This window comes from Protopterus annectens, chromosome 1.part1 (genome assembly GCF_019279795.1).
Source record: "Protopterus annectens isolate FY-2018-M chromosome 1.part1, PAN1.0, whole genome shotgun sequence".
Taxonomy (NCBI): domain Eukaryota; kingdom Metazoa; phylum Chordata; order Ceratodontiformes; family Protopteridae; genus Protopterus; species Protopterus annectens.
Genome location: NC_056726.1, coordinates 1,605,451,770 through 1,605,468,508, shown reverse-complemented (window position 1 = coordinate 1,605,468,508; position 16,739 = coordinate 1,605,451,770). Strand labels below are relative to the sequence as shown.

General features: G+C 41.6%; 1 protein-coding gene across 2 annotated transcripts in view; it reads right to left on the bottom strand.

The window, feature by feature from the left end:
- MTF1 (metal regulatory transcription factor 1) overlaps positions 1 to 16,739 on the bottom strand; it is a gene marked incomplete at its 5' end in the record, with an annotated part of 172,966 nt that overhangs the window by 39,352 nt on the left and 116,875 nt on the right. Inside the window, 2 exon segments of one of the 2 annotated variants that reach the window (XM_044083572.1) lie at positions 1,064 to 1,175; positions 2,968 to 3,042. In XM_044083572.1, the coding sequence (XP_043939507.1) occupies positions 1,064 to 1,175; positions 2,968 to 3,042 (187 nt within the window). 2 annotated transcript variants of the gene reach the window in all.

Sequence of the window (16,739 nt, the reverse complement as noted above, 5' to 3'; positions counted from 1 at the left end):
ATCCCTTTGATGCTTTGTAAGCTCTCTGCGAACCATGGCTTTTGCTGTAGCAGGCAACTGAGTAAATGCCAGGAAAATCCTACTAGGATAGCTGAACTTTATTTGGGGTTAATCAGTCTCTTTAATTGATGGCAGGTTTGCACCCAAGAACACTAAATGCTGTGATTAAAGCAAAAGGTGTTTCAACAAAGTATTAGTTTAAGGGTGTGCACACTTATGCAACCAGCTTATTGTATGTTTATTTTTATATTTTTTCCCCTAACAGATTTGTTTTTCAATTGAATTGTACAGGTTATAGGTCACATTAAAATTGGGAAATGTTTTGAAATGATTTATTGTGGTCTAATTTTTTTATATCACAAAAAAAATGGCATTTTAAACAGGGGTGTGTACACTTCTTATCTCCACTGTATAGACAATTAACAGGGGGACTTTCTCCTTAATCAGCAACACAGTAAAAAGTGCTTTATTTTACTTTTTGGGGTAGGGTAAGGAGTTTAAACAACTTTTAAACCATGAAAGAAGAAAAGTGTACTCCCATTAAAAGTACATAAAAAGTCATGAAACAGTCAAGGCAAATACCTTTTATTATGAGGAGAAAGTACTTTTAAGCTAAGGAAAAGGTAGGTGAAACAAGTTTAAAAATAGAGTGGAAGGACTCCCCCAATGGGAACTTATCTGCCCAGCAGGAGTGTTCACCAACTGTCGATCCTTGAAAGCCTGCAGAACAGTGGTCTTCTCAATGGCAGGAAAGCTATGAAGGGCCTGGTGCCCAGATCTATCTTGTTAGTCAGCTCATCTTGGGCTGACTCATATGGGAGTATAGAAGAAGCTCTGACACTTTAGAAGTTCTGTCTGTTATTTCCTATACAAGATATAACCCATATAAGCTTAGGCTACTACAGCAGTGATCAATATAAAGAACATTTATTTACTTTATTTGGTAATGATGTCTTATGTTTTTGTTTATGGAATAATGCAGAAACCAGTTAGATGGTGCTGGTAATGAACATTTTGAACTCTCAATTAGTCCATATCTACTTCAAGTCTTTGTTATACATACCTTGTATTTGTGTCATACCTGCTTCCTGATCTTGACCTGCAGCATCTGGACTTTGAAACATGGACTCAAATATGGTGACTGGTGAGATTGTGCTCAGTTCCTGTTCATGAGACTGAAAGAGAAACATGATATAATGCCAATAATTATTTGCCAATGGAGTTCTGATTAAAGACATAGAACATGACCGGACTATACCCTCTTCTCTAAAGCATATCTGGGAGCACATTTCTCTGTGCTTCTGCATCTCTACTAACTAAATAATGCTTAATATAAACATAATAAAAATACAACACAATTCTGTGGTAACTGTGCTAGTGACTCAAAGACAGAATTTTATTTACCTGTATTGGACAGAGACACTACAACTAGTGCAAACTCAAGGCTGCCCCAGGGGCCAAGGAGGTGCAAAGTGTAGAAAAGTATGTGCAGCAAAAGCAGGGTAGTACTAAGGGTGGAAAAGCAGAAAAGATCAAAACAGGAGGAGCTATGAAATCTTGCTTGGCTATGTATTCATCATCTGCAGTGTTGTTTTGCTCATAAGGTTACGAATCTCATAGGGGCATGAGACTATACATTAGAAACCACCTGAGGACACTTCCAACATACCCACGCCCCATGGGGCAATATGATATGATGCATTAATCACAACAAAATCTACAGAATGTTTGTAGTAGAACTAACTCACTATACACAGTTCTACCGTAACTATACCGGGCTGGCAACTCGACACTGTAAAACTCTACTGTCAGTCAAGAATGTACAGGTATTCCGCTGTTGCGACCCATAACAGGGAAAAGCCGGAAGAAGAAGATAGCTATTCCTCCTGTTTTTTTGTGTGTTCTATTGAGCCAAATATAATCAGGGGGTAGTATTTCATTTCTTTTATTTCAGGCTTTAGTCATATCTCTATTGTGGCAAAGACACAGGCATATTCCCTCAACATGCTTCTGTATTTTGGACAAGTTTCGTACCTTTCCAGAAGATAAGCACACAAGCCAATCTTGGTGAGTATTATGTACATGTTTACAACAGTTTAAGGATATCTGCTTCTCTTTCAGGTTAGTAATACCATTCAGTTTTAGCCAGGCCTATCAATATGAGGACAGCTTTAATTATTTATGCCCTCATGGTACTGACAACTTCAATATATTTGCTTATATCCTTGTTAATACTCATTGGTCGTTGGCTATGTTGTCCTTGTTGCTATACTGCTGTTATATAGTTTACACATATGTTGTGCTGTAATCTCATTACATAAGAAACCTTGCTTGTTGTCAGAAAATTATGTTAAGTTCTTTCATCTCAACTTAGTTGCAAACTATTTAAAGACTTCAGCAGATCTAAACAATAATTTTGGATATACAAAATTGTCATATGATCAACAATCTTAAAAAAAAACAAAAAAAAAAACTTTTTCAATTAACATTTCAAATTATTGTTCAAAATGCCAAACTGGAGTGGAAGCAAAAGAAAACTATCAGATATTCCCTTAGGGTTCCTAATATCAGATGAATTTCAACCTTAAATATTAGGAAGTCATATGCTTAATAAAATGACTTATTCTCACTACTATCTGCACTGGTTAAGATGCATTTCCTTGTACTAAATGAAAGATTACGAGTGACATGATCTACAGAAAATGTAAACAGCTTCATAACTTCTTTTAAGTATTTCAGCTGTGCTGCCTAGTGTACATTCTAGTTATGCCCTTCTCTAAAACATGGAAAATATGGCTAAATGGACAAATATTACAATGTAATTACCTTTCTCCCACTTACTTTGTGACCAAGACAACCACTTAAGCTATATTTGTGTGGATAGGTAAGCCACACAGAAGCAGAGAACAGATATGTATAGTCACAAACCACAAGACAATCTTGTGTTGGCAGCAAAATGCAACTTACCGTGCAGTTTTCTCTAAGCTCAGAGTCAGTAGAAATTAAACTCAGATCACTTAAACATAACGAGTGGTTTGTATCCTACAAGAAGAGAAACACAAGACTTTATTGTAATTCACAGCAAGGCCATGGAACACAATACAGACCCCCCCCCCCACCACACCTCTCTCCCAGAACATGGGAACTCTCAAAACACTTGAAAATATGTGTTCAGCATCAATGTAGGTACATTCGTTAATACAGTCCGCTCAAAATCAACTTCTCTAAAATCTAGAGCACAAACTTACCAGAAATTAAAATACTCAAGTGTAGCTTCACAAATCACTACTGCTAAAATTCTACATGCAGCCAGTTTAGGCAAGGAGTCCAATTAAAAATTCAAGACAAGAAATGCTACCCAAGACACAGGGTCTTCCTGATACCCACTATGAAGTAGTCATATGGGCATGCATTTAGCCATGTACTATGAGCCAAATTGGTACACAGAAGCAACATGTTTCTTAGAAGGAGATAGTCAAGAATAATGGGTAGAAGAGGAAGACATCTCAGAGATGGTGTTCAGAAAAGCATAGACAAGACAAAGCATAAAGAAATATGGTATTTTTTTCATATAAAAATGCAACTTTTTCAATGCAATATAGCGGAAAATTAAGTAGGCCTATCAGAGGAGTGTTCACATCAGTCAGCACTGGAGCCTCCTTCACATTATCAGCCAAAACAGAAAAGAGAAAAAAAGGTGCAACTTGAAAGACAGAAAAAAAGTAATATGTTGGTATTTATACCATCCACCTACTTAATTATTTACCATTTCTAGACCTCATAATGCTGCAAAACCTTCAAGTGTGTCATTTATTTGCCAGCATGCTCATTTGAAATTTTTCAGCTTTTCTTAGTGTTACTATAAAATGCCTGCATTTGCGTGACCCTGCAAATATTGCTGTGGGACAAGAACTGTACAGGCACAGGCAACTTAATCCTCACTGTCTTGATACCCCCTACCGCTCACTCATCCTATTACTTAATGTGACAACTGATACAAGTGCTGCCAGCTACCCGCAGTTGCACTATGGGCCACACGGTATACCATATATCCTCCAAATTGCTTCTAGCAGCCCACAGCTGCCGTACACTGCCCACAACTGCTCCATATACCTCATATTCTACAACAGCTTAGTGCCTTTGCACAGTCCAGTTTCAAAGTTGCAACTTAATCTAAAATACTTTATTTTAATAAGACAGTATACCCCTAACCAATTAAACCTAATTTACATAATTTATTCACATACTAACTCACTGCAAACCTTCCATAAGAATCTAAACAGCTACATTCCTCCACAGTACAGCCCACTTACTATCTCATTAACTACATATAGTATTCTGTGTAATCCCAATTAATTCTCAAAATCTCTGGACCAAGACTGAAGGTTCGCCAGCTTGTTTCCTTTTTTGTTGCTAGCCTCATAGTACTTGGTATCCCTAGGCAGTTCAGTAACTGCCTTATACCCTCATACAACAAACACTTAACATGGAAATTCTGCTAGAGAGATGCGAATATGTAACAAAAAGAAAGGCATGACTCTCACACAAAACATGGACTGTGAGCATCATACACAACTCCCATACACTACACCAACCCACACTAAAATGTCATGCACTGAGGCTGTACAAAAAAAAAACACTGCCAAAGCTTCCTACACCCATGAAGACTAGGTCTCACAGAAAATGCATCACATCACTTTCAGACACACTTTTCAACAGATTCACCAAGAATTCTAAAATCTCAAATCCAGTACACCAGACCACTCCACAAATAAAAATGTTTTAGTGATCAATGACTCTATAGTCATGCACATTGACTCTTCTCTTACTAAGCTGGACAAAACATAGGGTGATAGTGAGCTGTCTTTCAGGTGCCAGGATCTTGGACATCCAAAGGGCCCTTTAAGGCACTTCCACCTAACAAATATGACTAAGACATGGTAGTGATCCAAGGGATGCACATAAGGGTGAACAACTTGGAATACAAAATGTTTGGGACATGCAGAGAAAGAGACATCAGAATCCTTCTCTCTCCAAGGATGGTTCCTAGGTACAAAGATGCAGCTGGTCAGCCATCTGTCTAAGATAACCTTTGAAATGCCTTGACCAATCCTGACTTTAGAAAATGAAACAAATTGGTCTGACTTCTTGAAAGGTTTAGTTCAATGAAAGTAAAAATGTAATTTGTCTTTGCACATCCAATAAATAGAGCATGTATTCTCCTTTATTTGAAAATTTTGGAAAGAAGACTGGTAGACTAGCATTTTGATTGAGTGAAGTCTGTGTAGCTACTTTAGGCAAAAAGAGAGGTTGGTGTGTAAAGAAACCCTGTCCTTGTGAAAGAAAATATAAGGAGGTTGAAAAGACCGGGCTTGGAGCTTAGATATCCTTTTAAATGAAGTAACTGGTACCAGGAAAATGGTTTTCCAACTCAGAAATTTTAAGCCCACCTTGGCAGCAGGTACAAAATGACTGCAGTGGTGGTGCTGCGGTAGCTTTGTCGCCTCATAGCAAGACGTTGTCCTGTTCGATTCTCAGCTAGAGCGTCTTCTGTGTGGAGGCATACGTGAATGGGGCGTGCCTTCGTTGAAGGTTGTGCGTCAGGGCTGGTAACCCGGTACGTAAAAATCCACTACCAATCATTAGCGGACCGGAGTTCCGCTGTGGCGACCCCTAACCGGGAAAAGCCGAAAGAGACAAACAAACTTGGCAGCAGGTACAAAAGGAGCTTGTAGCCCCATTCAAGGATCTTGCACCTCCTTGAAATACGACTAGGAAAGAAGACAACTCTTTGGAAAGCTTTACACAACTTGAGTAAGGCTAAGGAAGTGTGATTCTCTCCAATATGGAAGTTTGAAATCTCTGCTAGCTAAACTTTGATAGCTGAATAACTAGCACGGTTATGGAAGAAAGGAAATTTAGTACTGCTGACACTGGAGCTGAAAAGGGATCTAAATTTCTCTGTGAAGCCCAAATGTAAAATTTCTTCCATTTGCTTTTGTAAAATTTCCTAAAGGAAGGCTTCTGGGAAGAAATAATATGCCTGGGAAGAAGTAAGAATATGCACCACTTGGGAAGAAAGTCTGGACTAACTACGCAACACTGGAAGGGGAGAAACCGTGCAGTTAGATTTAGGGCTCAAATGTCTGGACGAGGCATTCCAGATGGATGAAACAAAAGTTCTGGATTCCGGTCTACAACCCAAGGGGGGTTTATACTAGACAAAGCCAGAGAAAGGGTATGACAATACTCCAAAACCAAAGCCAGAGCTGAGCTATATTAGTGCCAAAGCTCCGAGGGGAAGGGCTAGATCCAACAGCTTCAAAGTCAAACTTTTACCCTCAGACTTTGCACCAAAGCTTTGGCTCCGAGATCTGTCCAACTCTGACAAAATCAGAGCCAGTTGGATAAGAGAAGATGCCAGAGTTGAAGATGACCACAAATTAAGATCTGACATGGACAACTCACAAGAACTTGTAACCCTGAACCCAAAGGTCAGATTGGGGTAGAAGTAGCCATAGGTAAGGGAGCAGGACCAAACCTCATGGGTTTGATGGGAAACACACAGGAGACATCCCAAATGAATTAGAGTCTTGAGGAACTTCATTATTCTAGCAACATATGCTTCTGTTAAGCTTCTAGTAGACCTAATAGACCTTAAGGAAGATGATGTGGAAGATGGCCTTGAAGTTCTGTATAGGTTTCTCCTAAAGAATGGATGAACACAGTCTAGGAGGGACTAAATCCGGGGAAAACTCAGGCTCTGGTAAAGGAAGAGTCTTGGATCGTATCAGAATCAAATCTCAGGGCAGTTATAGGATCCAAAGGCTTGGAAAAGCTTGGTAGTTGGAGCTGAAGATAACACTGATGAAGGACAGAGGTCAGGGGATCGCTTCTTCAGCTCTTTTGTTTGGGACAGTTACTACTGTCCCTCTTGGGTTTCTCAGAGGACTATTTCCCAAATGGGGTCATTCCAGATACAGATTTTGAAGATTCTCCTGAAGGTAAACAACCCTTAAGAAAACTTATTGCAATGTCCAATCATGGCTCTGTGATCAAAGGCCGTCCAGATCAAACAAACTTCCTCCAGATGTGCTGCTCCAAACAATATACACACTTAAGATATGAATCAGAGTCCGGCATTTTGTGGATATGAGCCATACACTTCTTAAAACCAGTATTTTTGCCCAACAATCACTAAACAGTAGAAGGAAGGAAAGTCAAAGATATGCATAACTAACAATGGTAAAAAGAATACACTGACAAAAATTGAGTGTGTCTATCTATATCAACAACAGTAACAACTACCCGCTATCAACTAGTAAGAATATGGAAATAAACATACAGTAAAGGCAAGGAGGAGGAATAGAGAATATTTTTAAAGTATGTCAAAGTTGAAAGATCCACACTAAAAGTAGACTACCACAACATCAAAAAGGAGGAGCCTAAGAAAATGAAGACGCACTTATTTGAAATTAAGCCTAGGCCAAAGAATCTGTACTCTGTAAGCGGCAAATGAGATATGAAGTAATGTAGGGGATTATGGGTAAGGGGAGGAGATTGAGCTATAGATCCCAAGTCTGGAAAAAAGTGGCCAAAGTCAGATATGAGATCCATCAGTTGAGGAATGGATGGAAAAGACATATCTATCTCTACAGATCTCTCTCTCTCCCCATTATAAATAGATATATAGAGACACACACACACATATATTTGCATCTATTTATATATACATACATATTATATGTGTGTGTGTGTGTGTGTGTGTGTGTGTGTGCATGTATGTACGTATGTATATATATATATGTATATGTATATATATATATATATATATATATATATATATATATATATATGTGTATATATATATATATATATATATATATATATATATATATATATATATATATATATGGTTACCTATCATTTCATCGAAAGTTCATTTCATCTAAAGTTCATTTCATCTAAAGTTCATTACATCGAAAAGCATTTTAGGTGGCCCGCACACCCCTCCTAACTATATATATCAACTCCAGGGTCGCACAACATTGGGGAAGGGGGCAAATGCTTTTCAATGTAATGAACTTTAGATGAAATGAACTTTAGATGAAATGAACTTTCGATGAAATGATAGGTAACCATATATATATATACATATATATATATGTATATATTACATTTTTCAGGGTCTACATATTGGTTTCCTCTCGAGTGTTTGGCAGTGCCCTGTACAGACTCAAGACACTGAGTGACATTTTTCCTGTAAAAGGCTTCAGTACTTAATATATTGAGCTCATATCCAGGCATGTCTAAAGGTCAGTTCCCTGTGCTTTCTCCTGTCAACCTGGTGAACTTGGGCATCCAGAGGCAATGTAGCAACTGCCTCATGTACACAGACAACACTCTCCTCTTACCTCCCAACACTATGAATTGTAAGAAATGCACATATATAGCCAAATTGGAAGCCAAGCACTCTCCAGCCAAGACTGGATTAGCCAGTCAAGAGGAGAATCACACCACATTCAACAACACATAGCCCTTCAGAAGTTACACCACCACAACCCTCACATAGTAACACAAAACACACTCCTACTTTTGCGGAGGCTCTCAATATAAATCTGCCCAGAGACCTCTGAGGCAGAAACGCAAACAACCACCACATCCCAGCACAAACCATGAGACACATAGCTCACATACACAGTGTGCCACTCAACCACAGCCCATAAGGCAAAACAAATTACCCAATACACTAGTCATAGGTGACTCAATAGCAAGGCACACTGATGTCTCTATCACTCACTAGGTTGAATAAGGAGAAAGTTACAGTCAGCTGCCAGGATCCGCCACATAACGCATGCACTTCGGTCACTCCACAACAGATACAAATACGACTCTGTCATTGTCCATGTTGGTGTGAATGACCTGAGACGTACCTCACTGGACTACATGAAATGAAACCAAGGAGCTCTCAGATTTTGTAGCCCATGCAGGTATGACCCTAACTCCGAGTAGCATCCTACTGTCACCCAGAATGATACAAGCAGAAAACGACTGACTTCAACAATTGGCGAAGTTTCTGGTTTCAGTCTAAGGATATCCAACATCTGTCTGCCTGGGATGACATGATAGACAGACCTCGATGCTTCGCCAGAGATGGCATGCACCTGTCACCCCAGGGATTCCGGATACTGGCCAAGGCTCTTGCCACCCCTATAGTGCCTTTTTTAAGCAATGTCCTGAACACTCCTGAACAATTGCCACCATAACTGCTACAAGCAAATTAAATCTGAAGGTTATGCTACTCAACGCTAGAAGTCTAAATCTCAAAATGCACTTGTTCAAAGCACTCCTTAAAATGGAGAACATCGACATCTGTGCATTGACCAAGACCTGGTTCAAGGCTCCGGAGAACACCCCAGCACTACCAGGCTATAATTCATACCACACCTTTTGGCCCCTAAACCTGGACCGAAGCACTAAAGGCGGTGGTGTCTCCATATTCATAAAGGATATGCACACCTCCAGACTAGTAGCCCACTAAAACGCATCAGAGATACTTCAGGTACAACTAACACTGGGTAAAACTGCAATCCAGGTTGTAGCCTGCTATAGATTCCCCACCATGTCCCAAGACTCAATTCCACATTCCTAAACACACTGGAAAATATCAGGGTACAACCCAATACCCTTCTACTGGGAGATTAACTATCCCTCCATTAATTGGGAAAATTACTCATGTACCAACACACTTGCTCAACGTTTTCTGGAATTCATTAATTCCAACGCCCTGGACCAACTCATTCTTATCCCTACCAGGGGTAGAAACATCCTTGACCTGGTCATTACTAACATGGGCGAACGTTGCTCTACACCAGTAATTAACTCCTCCCTGGTCAGATCTGACCACAAGCTAATCACCATGGATATCCACATCCCACCCTCACCACCCCAAAGGAAACCACCGTAAAAAACTTCTCCAAAGTTAATTTTAGACTTCTAAAAACAGAGGTGTCTAACTTCACAACACCCATGCAAATGGAAAATAGGTGCATGACTGCTGAATCATACACCAATGCACTGTATGAGCACATAAACAAGTGCATGGAACGGGCCATACCAAACAGAACCAAGACGGTCTCCTCCAAAAAAAGGAAGCCAATCTGGTGGTCACCCACCATAAACAAACTCTACAACAAAAGGAAAAAACTGTTGCAGAAAAGGGTGAATTCCCAAGACTGGAAAAACTCCCTTGTTAGCCTGTCCAAAGCCAAGAATACAGCTTCCATGGGACCTGATAATATCCGAGGCTGTATTTTGCATGAATTACAAAGTGAACTGGCAAACTCACCTGATTACCCTGTCCAATCACAGCCTCATTTCAGGCTTTGTTCCTACTGAAAGGCACACTGCTACAGTCATCCCACTCCACAAAGGGGGAGCGACTACAGGCCCTGGGAACTACCACCCCATTAGTTTGACGAGTTGGATATGTAAGGCTATGGAGCGCATCATCATGGACCTTATAAATAAGGACACAGGGAATCTCCAAACTCTGGACCCCACGCCGTTTGAGTTTGTGAAAGGTAGACCATGCCTGCTCAACCTGATAGACTTCTTCGAGTCTGTCACCAGAGCTGTGGATGAGGGCAAGGTAGTTCACACAGCCTACCTAGATCTTGCCAAGGCCTATGACACCATCCCTTACTCAGGAATCATAGACTCACTGAACTAGGCATAAACCCCTATGTCATAAGATGGGCTGCCAACTGGCTCACTGACTGAACCAACACTGTCAAAGTAGCGGACTCCTAATCTGACTACCAACCAGTTACAAGTGGTGTCCCACAGGGATAGGTCCTAGGTCCTCTCCTGTTTGGTTTCTACTTCTTTGAAGTTCAAGCCAACACAAAGGGACTCTGGCTGACCAAGTTCACAGATGATTGCAAACTGGGAGCCATTATTGATTCTCCAACTAATGTAGACATTCTACAAAAAGGCCTCACTGACACCAACGACTAGTGCCAGAAAGTACAGTTTTGTACCTACCATAAATGTAGATGTTCGAGTGTATACACTGCTGCAATCATTACACTTGGGTTATCCTGCCGTCAGGCGGTCCCTCAGTCGGCCTGAGTTCCAAAGTCTTGGTCCGGCGTCGGTTGCTGTCACTTCCTCCCTGACGTTGGTGCAACAGGGGTATACAAGATGCAGCCAACGCCATTTTCTTCAGTTTTTCTTGCAGAAGATGTCAGGTGCACCCAAAAAGCTAGGCAATGCAAATTGCTAATAAAACATACATATGAAAAGCAATTAAAAAATTTCAGTTACCAGCAAATACTCCCCATAGGTAGTAAAGGGTAGAAGACTTAGGTATGTACTAGCAAGTAAGAGGGTAAGGAGGGAGGGTAACCTGGACTGCAGCAGTGTATACACTAGAACATCTACATTTATGGTAGGTACAAAACTGTACTATGTTCATCGTGTTACACTGCTGCAGTCATTACACTTGGGTAGAATCCCAAAGCTGAGGTAGGGTGGCTGGTTCTATAAGGCATTAGGGGTGGCTATAAGGCCCTGCAGCACTGCAGTGGCAAAGCCAGCTCTGGATTTAGAACAAAGAGGCAGATGGTAATGCTTGGTAAAGGTATGTACAGAACTCCAAGTTGCTGCTTCCAAAATGTCCTTGGTAGGTACTCCTCTGAGGTAGGCAGTTGCCCTGGTAGAATGAGACCTAATGCTGTTGGGTACAGTTTTCCCATGGTGTGTATAGCAGAAACGTATACAGTGTCCTATCCATTTTGAAATGGTCTGTTTTTAAATGGCTTTTCCCTGTGCTCCTGCAGCATATGCGACAAACAATTGCTCAGTTTTCCTGAAAGCTTTGGTTTTGCCCAAGTAGAAGCGTAACTGCCTGTGTATATCCAAAGAATGCAGAAGTCTCTCCCCTTTATTCTATGGGTTTGGATAAAAAGTTGGCAAGTGAATAGTTTGGTTTAGAGCCACACTTGATACCACCTTTGGCATAACAGTAGGGTTTGTTCTTAAAGACACCCTGTCTTGGTGGAAAATGATGAAAGGTTCCACTGCCATTAGTGCTTATAATTCTGAAACTCTTCATGCTGAGGTTATTGCCAGGAGCAGAGCAGTTTTCCAAGAGACATATTTTAAATCAGCTGAGTTAGCTGGCTCAAAAGGAGGTAAAGTTAATTTTTCCAACACGAAGTTGAGGTCCCAAGTTGGAGTTGGTGCTCTACGGGGCGGTCTCATGTTTTTAGCCCCTCTGAGGTACTGTTTTAGCAAAGGATTAGAAAAAATAGGTGGGTCCGTGTTGTAATGAGCAGAGATGGCAGAGGCGTGGATCTTGATGGATGAAAAGGAGAGGCCTTTGTCCAGCATCTCAGTTAAATATTGTAGTATCTGAGGAATACTTGGGACAAGAGGGTCAAGGCTGTGAGCCTGGTTCCAGGCACAGAATCTCTTCCATTTATCCGAATAGGCTTTCCTGGTGCTAGGCCTTCTGGCCTCCAGAATGACATCCATAACAGCTTTGGAGTGAGGCATTGTTTGCTTGACTAAGGAATCTGCCATGCAGCCAGGTTTAAAGTCTTTAGCTGGCTGTAAATTATCTGATTGTTGTGCTGGGTCAAAAGATGTGGGATTTGAGGCAAAATCCAGGGTGGACCTTGTGCTAAGTTCTTTAAGATTGGGTACCAGTGCTGGCGTGGCCAGTCTGGGGCAATCAGGATCATCTTTGGCTTTTCTTGCCTGGCTTTTATGAGTACCTTTGGAAGGAGAGGTAGTGGTGGGAAAGCATATACTTGTAGGTTTTCCAGTTGAATGAGAGGGCATCCACTTTCCATGCTTGTGGGAGGTAAGTCCTTATGCAGAATTTCTGTAGCTGGCAGTTCATTGGGTATGCAAACAGATCTATGTCCGGGCTCCACCATTTTTATGTTATCTTTCTGAATATTTGTGGATTCAATTTCCACTCGTGTGGATCCATGATGTTTCTGCTTAAGTCATCTGCCAGTGTGTTTTTCTCTCCTGGCAGGAATTGTGCTTGCAGATGAACTTGACAGGTTAGAGCTGTGTTTCACAAGGTCATGGCTTGTCTGCAAAGGGGGTAGGAGTGAGTGCCCCCTTGCTTGTTTATATACCACATAACTGTGGTGTTGTCTGTCTTTAGTAGTAGTTGTCCTGGATGCAACAGGTCCTTGAAAGCTATAAGGGCATTTTGTACAGCTAGCATCTCTTTTTGATTGATGTGAAGATGCCTTTGTTCTGCGGGCCACTTGCCCTGAATACATTTTCCTGCCATGTGTGCTCCCCAGGCGTAATCCGATGCATCTGTTGTCAGTGTTTGCCTGGCTGTGGGTTGAGTAAAAGGCTGTCCCTTGTTGAGGTGACAAGCTTGAGCCCACTATCGAAACTCCTGTTGAAGGCAAGGAATTAGTGGTATTACTGTTTCCAAACTTTGACAGTGTTGAGACCAGACACTCTTTCGGTACCATTGTAGTTTCCTCATATGCAGTCTGACATATGGAATTAGTAGTATGCAAGATGCCATGTAACCCAAGGCCTGCAGAATTTTTCTTGCAGGGAGTTGGGTCTTTGTTGCCATCAATTGAAAATATTGAGTCAGTTGTCCTTGTCTGGCGTGAGATAAGCCATCTGGGCTGTTGTGTTCAAGCTGGCACCCAGGAATATTATCTCTTATGAGGGCACTAGTTTTGACTTCTTTTCATTTACTGTGTACCCTAGGCAACTTAACTTTTTTACAAACGCCAGATGCTTTAGAAGAATGTCCTTGCTCTCTGCTTGAATCAGGCAGTCGTCCAGGTACGGGTAAATTTGAATTCTTTTCTGTCTGCAAAATGCAATTACTGGTGCCAGGCACTTTGTGAAGACCTTGGGCGCAGTAGATAAGCCAAAGGACAGTGCAGAGAATTTGTAGTGCATTGAACCAGCTATTAATCTGAGGTATCTTCTGCAGTTTTGTCTGATAGGGACATGCAGGTATGCCTCCTTGAGGTCCAAAGTTACGAGCCAAGCTTTCTTGCCCAGCATGGGAAAAAGCTGCTGTAGTGTCAACATTTTGAATTTTGGAGTAAGTGTTTAGAGAAGAAAGATCCAAAATGGGCCTCCAGGCTTTATCCTTTCTGGGAACCAGAAAGAGTCTTGAGTAAAATCATTGTCCTTGCTCCTGTGTTGGTACCTTTTGAATAGCTCTCATGTCCATGAGTGCTGTAATTCGTCTTTGAGCCTCTGCCCATTGACTTGATGGCAGATTTGGCATTCCTTTTAGTCTTGGCAGAGTGTGAAAGTGGAACCTGTAACCTTGAGATACAATGTTGAGAACCCATTTGTCTTTGGTGATCATATGCCAATTGTGACAGAAAAGTGCCAGTTTCCTCCCAAGGGGGCTGCCAAGAGAGAAGTGTTTGGCAGCTGTAGTGGGAAGTCATTGGGGCTGTTTTTTGTAAGATTTGAGGCCAGTCTTCCCCTTCTTTCTGGGGTGATGCACCCCATTGTCGAGGCCTGTAAGGACCTTGTGATTGACCTCTACCTCTTGGACGTCTGTATCTGCCCCTTTGAGGTCTGTCTAACTGGAAAGGACCAATTCTTTGTTGGCCAATTTCTGCTAAAACGAGGAGGCTGACCCTGTAAGAAATCCTTCACCGTTTGCATAGATTTTGCGTTATCCTCCATTTTCTTTAGTACCTCTTCTGCCTTAACTCCAAATAAAACATCCTGCTGCAAAGGTGCATCCAATAATTTTGTTTTAACATGATCTGGTAACGTACGTTCTTTTAACCAAGCATGTCTACTAATGACAGAGCCTGTAACTGCTGCTCTACAGGAGGCCTCTAAAGAATCAAAACCACATTGCAAAGTATGTTTTCCCACTTGTTCAGCTGCATGCAATAAATCCTGCATTTCTTTAAAATTAGGAGGATCTGAATCTGGAAGCATTTTTTGTTTCAACTGAGACATCAAAAAAATGTTGATATTTTAGCATGTGAAACTGGCAATTTAAGGCTCTCATTGCTAAAGATGCAGATGTACATACTTTCTTCCCCCATCTGTCTAATGCTCTGGAATCTCTGTCAGAGGGAACTGGATTCTTTGCCGATGAGGCTTTAACCCCTTTGGGTCCCTGAGAAATAGTTTCAGGGTCAGCAACAGGGCTTTTATATAGAAATTTGTGAGAGTCAGGGACTCTGTAGTATCTGTCAGGCTTAACTGGGGCTGGAGGTAAAGAATCAGGATTTAAGCTGGATTCAGTATACACATCATCCACAATATCTAACACTGGCGGAATAGCAAGGGTGTTGAGGTAATAAAAGGAAGTCTCTGAGCCTTTTCTTGGATTCGGAGTAATCCTGGCCTTCCCAATGGAAATGCTCCCTCATGGTATGTAAGGTTTCCCCAAAGTAGTCCTCAGGCGGAGAGGCTGATGGAATAGATTCCTCAGCATCAGAATCCTCATAAGGGGGTAAAGAATATCCTAGGTCTGAGGAGGAATCTGAAGAGATGGACAACCTGGTCGGATGAGTCATAGTCTGCATCCTGTCTAGGCCTTTTATCAGGAGGGGGATGGGACCCCCTGATCAGAGTGATTAGGTCTTCGGCCATTTTGAGTATTTGTTTCTTAGGCATGGAGGCCTGTCCTGGAGAATGCTGTATTTGTTTCTTTGTTTTTAAAGAAGGTTTAGACTTAGCAGAGGGTTTAATGCTTAACTGAGTAGGTCTGAAAACACCCTCTGAAGCTGCGGGTTGTTCAACTACTCCAGATCCCTCTGAAGGATTAATTTCTGTAGGCTGAAAAACTTGTGTGTCCGAAGGCCCAGCCATCTCCACATGGGAGTCGGTGGTGGCCTGTGGTTCTGCAGAAGCGGTTGTCAGGGGCTGCAAAGGCGCCTCGCTGAAAACCGGAGAACCGGCGACTGGCCTAGAAGAGGCTTCGTCATCAGTTTTGGGCCTCGGATGCCTATCCTTGTCTTTGCGCTTTTTATGTATTCCAGTCGTTGGAAGTTCCGATGGCAGGGTGTAATTGAATTTTCTGCCAAAGTAATGTCGGGCAAAATCAAACCGACATTTAATAGTGCGCTTGTTAAACCTAGCACAAAACCAACAACCAGTGACGTCATGGTCTCAGCCAAGGCATGGGATACAATAGGAATGGAAATCCTTATGAGGTATTTGCGTCCCACAAGAAATACAGTTATTAACTTTTACTGACATCGGTCTGAGGCAAGAAAAAGTTTCCCCAACGGGGTACTTAGCATTGTAGAAGACTTCAGTTCTGGATTCGGAATAAAAATCTAAGGAGTCGGCCGACCGGCACTTGCGAACTGCTTTTGCTTCGGGCACCGCGCGGTAAGAAAGTCTGAAGAAAATGGCGTCGGCTGCATCTTATATACCCCTGTCGCACTGACGTCAGGGAAGAAGCGACAGCAACAGACGCCGGACCACGACTTTGGAACTCAGGCCGACTGAGGGACCACCTGACGGCAGGATAACCCAAGTGTAATGACTGCAGCAGTGTAACACGAACATCTGCTGCTCTACAGGGGGCCTCTAATGAATCAAAACCACATTGCAAAGTATGTTTTCCCACTTGTTCAGCTGCATGCAATAAATCCTGCATTTCTTTATAATTAGGAGGATCTGAATTTGGAATCATTTTTTGTTTCAACTGAGACATCAAATATTGCTGATATTTTAGCATGTGAAAC